The sequence below is a fragment of the Amblyraja radiata genome, chromosome 39 (genome assembly GCF_010909765.2).
Source record: "Amblyraja radiata isolate CabotCenter1 chromosome 39, sAmbRad1.1.pri, whole genome shotgun sequence".
Classification (NCBI taxonomy): domain Eukaryota; kingdom Metazoa; phylum Chordata; class Chondrichthyes; order Rajiformes; family Rajidae; genus Amblyraja; species Amblyraja radiata.
The window spans coordinates 7,423,858-7,434,864 of record NC_045994.1 but is presented as its reverse complement, the minus strand read 5'-3'; the positions used below and the strand labels follow the sequence as shown (position 1 = coordinate 7,434,864).

The 11,007-nt window shown below is 45.7% G+C and overlaps 1 protein-coding gene and 1 long non-coding RNA gene across 2 annotated transcripts in view; both read right to left on the bottom strand.

The window, feature by feature from the left end:
- The window catches only part of LOC116967312 (deleted in malignant brain tumors 1 protein-like), a gene marked incomplete at its 5' end in the record, with an annotated part of 96,221 nt that overhangs the window by 49,636 nt on the left and 35,578 nt on the right, over window positions 1–11,007 (bottom strand). Inside the window, one exon of the mRNA XM_033013813.1 lies at window positions 10,410–10,724. Within this exon, the coding sequence (XP_032869704.1) occupies window positions 10,410–10,724 (315 nt within the window). The remainder of the gene's footprint in view (window positions 1–10,409; window positions 10,725–11,007) is intronic.
- Window positions 1–11,007, bottom strand: part of LOC116967486 — a 45,730-nt gene that overhangs the window by 26,354 nt on the left and 8,369 nt on the right. The window contains exon 3 of the long non-coding RNA XR_004410232.1: window positions 10,410–10,724. This is a non-coding gene — a long non-coding RNA (uncharacterized LOC116967486). The remainder of the gene's footprint in view (window positions 1–10,409; window positions 10,725–11,007) is intronic.

Below are 11,007 nucleotides of genomic sequence, written 5' to 3'. Positions count from 1 at the left end.
GAGTTAGATAGAGCTCTAGGGGCTAGTGGAGTCAAGGGATATGGGGAGAAGGCAGGCACGGGTCATTGATAGGGGACGACCAGCCATGATCACAATGAGTGGCGGTGCTGGCTCGAAGGGCCGAATGGCCTCCTCCTGCACCTATTTTCTATGTTTCTATGTTTCTATATGGGGGATAAAAGAAGCTGCAACTGATCACTATCAGCGACAAGAATTTGTGTGCGGCTTCAGTCAGCAACAGCTGCAGCTTTGGATGCTGTTGTTCACCTCAAGGAGTTTATACTCTCCGGACTCCGATGTACTCTGTCCCAACAGTGACCGCCCTATACCTCTGATCAATTCAGATTAATAATCTCTTTCTGAATTGCAGTACACAAGACCCGAGTCTTGCGGGTTGACTGATCTGTGACTGAAGAACATTCCCGTGGATGAAATTTCACGTTTAAATCTGTTTGACAAAATCGGAATGGGATGTTAAATGTGTTAATCTTGGCGACATTATCCAAACACACACTGTTCCGACAGAAGTCAGCAACTTGTTACCAAATGGCTCTGTTAGAAAATATTAGAAAATAATGAATTATTTATAAACACAATTGCCACATTTGAATAGGCCACTTCTCCCGTCATCAATTTGAAGTATATGAGCATATTTTCTCATCTCTGCTCCTGTGCTCTCATTATAAAAACACACAAACCCCTGATCTGGACAGATGGAAATTTCACACGTGGCAGAAATTTATCATCAATTTAATAGATCACTATTTTTTCATCACAACATTTAGTGATAAGCCACAAAGTGCTGGAGTGACTCAGTGGATCAGGCAGCAACAGTTTGAAGAAGGGTCCCGACCCGAAATGTCATCTATCCAAGTTCTCCAGAGACGCTGCCTGACCCGCTGTGTTATTCCAGCAAATTGTGTCTTTGTTCGTAAATAAATATTTCTACTATCCACAGTCCATACACCACAACGTTCAATTATGTGGCTATAAGCATACGGGAATATAGAGTATAATAATAAATATCATGTTAATTGATCACTGAATACTTTCAACATTCTCAATGAACTCACAGTTCCAAATCTGCAATACAACCAAAGTCAAGAAGGACCGCAGCATTCTCCCAGCGGCCAATTGCAGCGATGACACCAGGACTTCAACTGAACACCCACTACGGACATAGAATGTTCTCTCCAAAATCTTCTGACACACTAACGTATCTGAGAGTTAATTCTTTGATAACAGTTTTCATAGTAAATTATGTTTTGCTCCAAACAACCAATAGATTTTGAACGAAGTAAGGCGTGAACTGCAGTCTGCTCGAATGCACCAATGAGAAAGAACCTGCCCATTAATGGGTTTATCCCATCCATTTTCTTTCTTTCGCCTTTTTCTTGTGAAACCAATGAAGGGATTAAAAGTAACATTAACAAATTTGCAGATGACACAAAACTGGGTGGGGGTGTGAACTGGGAGGAGGATGCTATGAGATTGCAGGGTGACTTGGTCAGGTTGGGTGAGTGGGCAGATGCATGGCAGATGCAGTTTAATGTGGATAAATGTGAGGTTATCCACTTCAGTGGCAAAAACAGGAAGGCAGATTATTACCTGAATGTTGTCAAGTTGGGAAAAGGGGAAGCACAACGGGATCTTGGGGGTCCTTGTTCATCAGTCACTGAAGTAAGCATGCAGGTACAGCAGGCAGTGAAGAAAGCGGATGGCAGACTGTCATATGTTGGTAGAATGGAGCGACTGGGCTTGTATACTCTGGAATTTAGAAGGATGAGAGGGTTTCTTATTGAAACATAAGATTATTTAGGGTTTGGACACGCTAGAGGCAGGAAACATGTTCCCTATGTTAGGGGAGTCCAGAACCAGGGGCCTCAGTTTAAGAATAAGGGGTAGGCCATTTAGATTGGAGACGAGGAAAATTTTTTCACCCAGAGAGCTGGGAATCTGTGGAATTCTCTGCCTCAGAAGGCAGTGGGGGGCAATTCCCTGGATGCTTTCAAGAGAGAGTTGGATAGAGCTCTTAAACATAACAGTGTCAAGGTATATAGTGAGAAGGCAGGAACGGGATATTGATTGTGGATGATCAGCCATGATCACAGTGAATGGTGGTGCTGGCTCAAAGGGCCGAGTGGTCTACTCCTGCACCTATTGTCTATTGTCTATTGAATTTGAAACGGAAACGTGTCACCGAGCCGATACCTGCATCCAAGAAGCAGACAGTTAAAGAAGCTTACCGTCAGAGAGGAGATGGTTGATCCCAGTGTCCACAGTGTGATCCAGACCATGTGGGTGCTCTTCTCATTCACATCCTTCCACCACCAGGTGCTTTAGCAATTTGCAACCAGTTCAGGGCACCCAGCCCACCCGCACTCTCAGCAGCCGCCTGAAAATACCACACCATGCTGAATGCAGATTTAATTCATTTTTATTGTGCCCTGTATCACAGTCTCCAATGCAGAAGAGAACAAACATATTTCATTCTCTCATGTTTTTATGTTCATGTTATAGGAGCAGAATTAGGCAATTTGGCCCATCGATTCTATTCCACAATTCAATCACGGTTGATCTTTCCCTCTGAATCCCATTCTCCCACCTTCTTCCTCACATTTGGCTTCCTTGATAATTAATAACCTTTCAATCTTTGCTTTACAAATACCCAATGCCTTGGCTTCCACAGTCGTCTGTGGCAATGAATTCCACAAATAAACTAACCTCTGGCAAAATAATAGAAACATAGAAACATAGAAAATAGGTGCAGAAGTAGGCCATTCGGCCCATCGAGCCTGCACCGCCATTCAATGTGATCATGGCTGCTCATCCAAATCAGTATCCTGTACCTGCCCTCTCTCCATACCCCCTGCTCGCTTTAGCCACAAGGGCCACATCTAACTCCCTCTTAAATATAGCCAATGAACTGGCCTCAACTACATTCTGTGGCAGAGAATTCCAGAGTGTCACCACTCTCTGTGTGAAAAATGTTTTTCTCATCTCAGTCCCCCTCATCCTTAAACTGTGACCACTTGTTCTGGACTTCCCCAACATCGGGAACAATCTTCCTGCATCTAGCCTGTCCAACCCCTTAAGAATTTTGTAAGTTTCTGTGAGATCCCCCCTCAATCTTCTAAATTCTAGCGAGTACAAACCGAGTCTATCCAGTCTTTCTTCATATGAAAGTCCTGACATCGCAGGAATCAGTCTGGTGAAACTTCTCTGTACTCCCTCTATGGCAAGAATGTCCTTCCTCAGATTAGGAGACCAAAACTGTACGCAAAACTCCAGGTGTTGTCTCACCAAGACCCTGTACAACTGCAGTAGAACCTCCCTGCTCCTATACTCAAATCATTTTGCTATCCTCCTCATCATTGTAACATGATGTCCTTTTATTCCGAGGCTGTGCCCTGTGGTCCTAGATTCTCCCACTACTGGAAACATCCTCTCAGCATCCACGCTGTGTGTTCATTTCATTATTTAGTAGGTTTCAATGAGATTCCTACTCATCCTTCTAAACACCCACGAGTACAGGCCCAAAGCCCTCACATGCTCCTCATACGTTAACCCAATCCTCCTTGGGATCATTCTCATCAATCTCTTCTGGACTCTCTCCAATGCTAGCAAATCCCTACTCAGATATGTGGACCAAAAATGTTCACAAAACTCCAAATGCAGTCTGACTGGGCATCCTATAAAGCCTCAGCATTGCATCCCTGCTTTTATATTCTAGTCCTCTGAAAATGATTGCTAACATGACATTTGCCTCCCTTACTACTGATTTAACTTGCAAATTGATCTTTTGGGACCTCTCCACCAGCACTCCCAAGTCCCTTTGCTCCTCAGATTTCTGAATCCTCTCCCTATTTACAAAATAGTCTATGCCTTTAGCCCTACTATCAAAGTGCATGACTGTACACTTTGCTTCACCGTATTCCATCTTCCACCTCTTCCAACCTGTCCAAGTCCTTCTGCAGACTCCCTGCTTCCTCTACATTAGCTACTCCTCCACCTATCTTTGCTTCATCTGCTAACGGCCAAATATCCATCAATTTCCTCATCCGAATCATTGATAAATTATGTGAAGAGTAGCGGCCTCAACCCGACCCCAACGGAACACCACTAGTCACCAGTAGCCTATCACAAAGTGTCCCTTTTTCCCACTCTTGGCCTTCTGCCATTCAGCCAACCTGCTATCCATGCAGGTATCTTCCCTCTGATACTTTGCACTCTCATCTTGTTTAGCAGCATCACATGGGGCAAGTTCTCCATCTGTCATAGAGTCATACAGCATGGAAACAGGCTCGACAGCCCCAATTGTCCATGCTCACCAAATTGCCCCATCTAAGCTAGTCTCATTTGCACACATTTGACCCATATGGTTCTAAACCTTTCCTTTCATGTATCTCTCTGTGTGTCTTTTAAATGCTGTTATAGTCCCTGCCACAGCTACTGTCCCTCCTCTGGCAGCTCGTACCAGAAACCCCACCATTCTCTGAGTAAAAAAGATGTCCCTTGGATTTCTAATGAAATTTTCCCTGTCACCTTAAACCTTTGTCATCTGGTTATTGATTTCCCTACCCTAGATAAAAGATTGTGCACTAATGGGAAGGGCGGTGTTTCAGATGCTAGGGGGGTGGGGGTGGGGTGGGTCAGGTGCTGTGTGTGGGGGAGGGGCAAGTACTGTGTGTGGGGGAGGGTCGAGTGCAGTGTGAGAGATGGGGGCAAATGCTGTGTGTGGGGGAGGGACAAATGATGGGGGGGGGGCAAGTGCTGTGTGTGGGTTGATTAAGAGGATAATGTAAATACTGCGCTTGTGTGTGAGTCTTGTGATTGTGTTTTACTTTCTTGGGTGAGTGCAGCCCTCCCCCGCAAGCCCTCTAAACTCCTGCAAGTAGTGGCCCAGTGCTCATCATATGTAAACCCACTCATTCCTGGAATCATTCTTGGAAACCTCCTCTGGACCCTCTCCAGAGCCAGCGCATCCTTCCTCAGATTTGGGTCCCAAATGTCTTCAAAACAATTCCCATGATTGTCCCTTTGTGGGTAGTCTGTGGCAGTTTGCTGGATCTTTGTAGCAGATATTAAGTTATGAATTCTAATAACACATCCTCTTGCAGAAATGATAAGTTTCTGCATGAATACGCAATAACTTATGTACCCTACACACAATTAGAAAAGGTCTGACGAGATGGTAACGTTGAACATTGCCCTTCATATTTTAAACCCTGAATGTAAAATGTACTGGCCACATTCTGCAGAGGCACAGCAAGTCTCTGCAAAACCTGCTTGCATGTTGAGCTGGCAGGAAACACCTGGCATAGTGGTGTTTACTGGGCTTAACTCTAAATTGTCATATCGTCTGATTTACCAAAATATACAAAACATTTAGAGATAAATGCTGTACGTATTTCCACAGTACACTGTGCTTTGATTTGGAAGATTTTAGATCCAAGTTCCATTACAGAACCTTAATTCAAAATGCTTTGGTCTGTAGAAGGGTCTTGACCCAAAATGTCACCTATTCCTTTGCTCCAGAGATGCTGCCTGACCTGCTGAGTTACTCCAGTTTCTTGCGTTGTCTTTGATTTAAACCAACATCTGCAGTTCCTCCCAACACATTTTGTCTGCTACACAGCAAAATCTCCTCAAGGTTTGCCTGCTTTGATGAAGTTCTCCTCCTCTCTCCAATGAGAGTTTTGCAGCACTCTATTTTCCTGCACACCCTCTGTGATCCCTCCTCCTTCCTACACATCTGACTGACCCTATAAATTCCCCTCATGATCTTACACATCTCTATAACATCACCCCTTTGACTAGTTTTTCATTTTTAGGTGACCTCTTGATCCCCCCTCTTGATCCCCCCCCACCCCCACTCCCCTCCCCCCCCCACTCCCCTCCCCCCCCCCCCCACACTCCATCCCCCCCCCCCCCCCCCACCCCACTCGCACCTCTCTACTTTCCTCCTTCTGGCTCTACGCTCTATAACTCTCCCAACCTGTCTCACACCTTCCGTTCTTATCACTGACCTTTGTTTCAACCCATCTGAATATCAAACCTCCCTGACCTATTACCTGCCATGTTCTGTCCTGCCCCTCCCATTTCCAGCTTTCATCTAGTCCCCCCCCCTCCCCCCCCCCCATCCCCCTACAATCAGTCTGAAGAAGAGTCTTGACTGAAATATCACTTATCCGCCTTCTCCAGAGATGCTGTCTGTCATAATGAGTGTCTCCAGAGATGCTGCATGACCTGCTGAGATACTCCAGCACTTTGCATCCTTTTGTGTATTAACAAGCCATCTGCAGATCTTTTTTACCACGTAACTTCACAACATGACTTCTTCCTGCACAAAACAAGGAATTATTTTCTTAGCCAAGTTTTTCCAGTGCAAGTAAAACACCAGATGATAGGATTTCACTTCTGAAGATGGGTCTCAACCCGAATAGTCAACCATTCCTTCTCTCCAGAGATGCTGCCTTTCCCGCTGAGTTACTCCAGCATTTTGTGTCTTTCTTTGTTAATGGAACTCAGCAGGCCAGGTAACATCTGTGGAGGAAAATGGACAGGCTATGTTTTGGATCGACCCAAATGAATGCTTCCTGGCCTGCTGAGTTCCTCTGGAGCTTTTTTTATTTTTTTCCCCAAGACCCAGCACATGCAGACCCTCGTGTCTCTGTAAAAACCAGTGGGCTCTAGTAATAGAAATTAGCCACTGATCACTATGTGGAAGGGCAGGAGAGATCAGGCTGAGTTTCTAATCCAAACTGAATTAGTGACCGGCCTGTGAACAAGTGAGCTGCCTGTGACAAGTGGTGAGCCTTAGTATTCGCTGCTGGGCCCATTGCTGTTTGTCATCGATATCAATGGTTTGTATGAGAACGTACATGGCATGATTAGCAAATGTGCAGATGACACATTTGTGGATGTTGTTGTAGATAGTGAAGATGGTTGTCAAATATTGCAGCAGGATCTTGATCAGTTCTGCATGTGGGCTGATGGGATTTACCTCACTTGAGACCCTCGGACTATCTTTGATTGGACTTACTGGACTTTATCTAACACTAAACGTTATTCACGTTATTCCCTTCATCGTGTATCTATGGGTGGCTCGATTGTAATCATGTATTGTCTTCCGACCGAATGGTTAGCACGCAACAACATCTTCCCACAGTAGCTCAGTACACGTGAGAATAAACTAAGCTAAACATGGTGGCTTAGCGGGAGAGCTACTACCTTACATCACTAGAGACCCGGGATCGATCCTGACCACGGGTGCTGTCTGAACGGAGTTTGTACGTTCTCCCCGTGACTTGCGAGGGTTTACTTCGAGCTCTTTGGTTTCCTCCCACACTAAAAGGAAGTACAGGTTTGTAAGTTAATAGGCTTGGTATAAATGTAAAATTGTCCCTAGTGTGTGCAGAGTAGTGTTAATATGTGCGGGGATCACTGGTCGGTGCGGACTCAGTGGGCCAAAGGCCTGTTTCTGCGCTGTATCTCTAAACTAAACTAAACTGATAGTTTGAAATGCAAACCCCCAGATTCAGGAACAGTTTCGTGCCGGCTGTCATCAGGCAACTGAACTATCGTATCACCAACGAGAGAGCTGTCTTGACCTCCCATCCACCTCATTGGAGACCCTCGGAGTAACTATAATCAGACTTTACTGGACTTTATCTTGTACTAAACGTTATTCACCTCGGTACACGTGACAATAAATTAAATTAAATTAAATTGAATTTCCATAGAATGATCCCACACCATCTGCTACCAGGGGGGAGATCTGATCAAACACGTTTTCGCCTTGGCAGCTTGGACAAAGGTTGTGGAGGGTGGTTGTTACCAACACCACAGAAACTAACGTGGGTGATGTCACAAAGCCTCCCACCTTCTGAATTGACTGGAGTCACAAATACAGATACCAACCAGGGGATATGGGGAGAAGGGAGGAGAATGGGGCTGAGGGGGACAGATAGATCAGCCATGATTGAATGCCGAAGTAGACATGATGGGCCGAATGGTCTATTTCTGCTTCAATGACTAATGAAGTTATGAACACAATGTCAGGGAGAACTCCTGTTGCTTTCCTTCGATTCTCCCCTTATTATTCCCTTGTCATGTATCTGTACACTGTGAGTGGCTCGATTGTAATCATGTGTTGTATTTCCACTGGCTGGTTAACACACAACAAAAGCTTTTCACTGGACCTCGGTGCACGTGTCTATAAAAGTAACTGGACTCATTGACTCAGGACACTGGCAGCTCAGAAGAGTTCCTTCATTTGAAATTACCTTTTAAAGAAGGTTTGCTCCTTATATGCAGCGATATTCAATAAATTCAATATATTCAATATATGACGATAAATTCTGAAATTTTTTGGAACTTAACTTTAACAATGGTCATTCATTCTTCCAAACATCTTTATTAGCGGGCACTTGACGTCTGCTCTCACAGTCCACATCTGGCAGTGGACGTGGCCCAGGACAGAACATCAGTATGGGGATGGGAATGGGGAATTAAAACGGTTAAAATGGGAGGTAGTCTCCAAAAAATATTGAAGAACAAGGAACTGCAAACTTTTATCAGTTTGAAGTAGGGTCCTGTCCTGAAACGTCACCTATCCATGTTCTCCAGAGATGCTGCCTGACCCGCTGAGTTACTCCTGCCCTTTGTGTCTCTAAAGAAACATTGTAGCCTCACATGATGGTGGGGTGAGGTAGTGGTTCTTTGACTGAACCCAGCCAGGATCGCAGAGATCTGATCCAAGTACACAAGGTCAAATCCCATCATAGTAGCTGCAGCTATTTAATAACTTAAATAATTAAATAAGCTGGGGATATGAAACTCTAATCTCAGTATGAACCTCGAGGTTGCCATAAAAAAACATCTGATTCTCTGATGTCTTTCAGGAGAGAAGTTCTGTCATCTTTATACTATCCTTAGTTTAGTGTAGCGTAGAGATACAGTGTGGAAAGTGGCCCTTCGGCTCACAGAGTCCACTCCGACCAACAATCAACTCGTACAGCAGCACTATTCTACACACTGGGGACAATTCACAGAAGCCAATTAACCCACACACCTGCATGTCTTTGGAATGTGGGAGGAAACCCACCTGGTCACAGAAAGAACGTACACACTCCGTACAGACAGCACCCCTGGTCAGGATCGAACCCGGGTCTCTGGCGCTGTGAAGCAGCAACTCTACCGCTGCGCCACGCCATGGCTGCAGATCCATCAATTAACGACCTCCACAATTCCGGGACAGGTCAGGATAGGCAATAAATGGCGGCCACATACTGACGCCCACATACTGTGAACGAGTAAATGAACAAAACAACAGAAGAGAAATACTTGAGGAAAACTAATTGGAGGTTTGGCTGACGTTAGCTGAATAGGAATGGCACGATGAGAGCAGCTGAAATAGATGTTTAGTGGTGCCTTTTGTACTGTAGATTTTGGAATCATCGAATATCACAGCAAAGACCCTTGGTACAGTGCCAGCACTTTGATGGAACTGTCCAATTAATCCCATACCCCTCTCCAATTAATCCCATACCCCTGCTCCTATAAATATAGAGACTATTCCCTTTTGAGAGTCATTATTAAATATCCATCCACTATCCTTCCACTGAGTGAATTCCACCTCATAATTCTCACTGTGTATGAAAAAAATCTTAAACCCCCTCTGGTTCTTTTGGCAAACACCTTAAATCTGTGCCCTGTGTTCACTACCTCCCACTGGGAATCATTTCTCCTGACCTTCCTGATAATTTTGAACAACTTCCTACAGATATCTCAGTATCTCTGATCATGCCAGACTTAGCACAGACATGCACAGACATGCATAGACAGACACACACACGCAGACACACAAATAGACACACACATAGACATACACACACATAGACACACAGGCAGACACACACCTAGACACACAGGCAAACATACATGCAGGCATACAAGCAAACACACATGCAGACATACAGGCAGACACACACATAGACACACACCCACACACATAGACACACACATACACACACACAGTATTGTATTGTATTTTAATGACCACACAGCCAGGCTGGTGGAATTTGGGTTGTCAGCAGCGATACAATAATAAAGAACACACAACCACAATAAAAATGTAACACAAACATCCACCACAGCATTCATCACTGTGGTGGAAGGCACAAACATTTGGCCAGTCCCCCCCCCCCCCCCCCCCCGTGGACAGGACCAGAGTCCAGAGTCCAGAGTCCAGAGTCACCAAACTGCGGAACAAAGAGATAAAAAGCTGAAGGTACACAAAATTGCTGGGGAAACTCAGCGGGTGCAGCAGCATCTATGGAGCGAAGGAAATAGGCGACGTTTCGGGCCGAAACCCTTCTTCAGACTGATAAAAAGCTGATGTTTACCTTCGCAGATAACGCCGGCATCGTTGGAGTGTGGAACGCCATAGTCCCCCCATGTCCGTGATTTACACTCCCGCAGTGCGGCCTCGCTCCCGGTGCACTCAACATAATACGTCACAACGGGTCCGGACCCCGGTCCAAAGTGAGCTCCGCCCGGGGCTCCCATCGCGGCGCCGCAGCCCAGCTCCCGACACACCACCGCCGCGTCCTGCAGGTCCCAGCTGCTACCATACACAGTCCTCCAGTTCCCCTTGTAGTGAACCTCCACTCTCCCGGCGCATGGACTGCCCCCGTTCACCAGCCTCAACTTCACGCTTTCTGAAAACAAAAATCAGAAAATAGAAGAACAAACGTTGCCGCCGGTTTGAGCCGCGGGTCAGTCGGCGACCCGCACACCGCGCTCCCAGCCACCCCTAGCTCCAACCATTCAAAGTCCACATGTACCACGGAATGATCAACGGGAGCGGCAGACCCCGAATGAATTGTAAACAGTGTCAACAATATGCAGTAAGCTGGTAACCGCCCGGAGAACCGGGATCACCCGGTTATTCTTGGGATGAAAGCGGCGCCCGAGCAGGCAGGGTGAGCTGCGGACACAGAG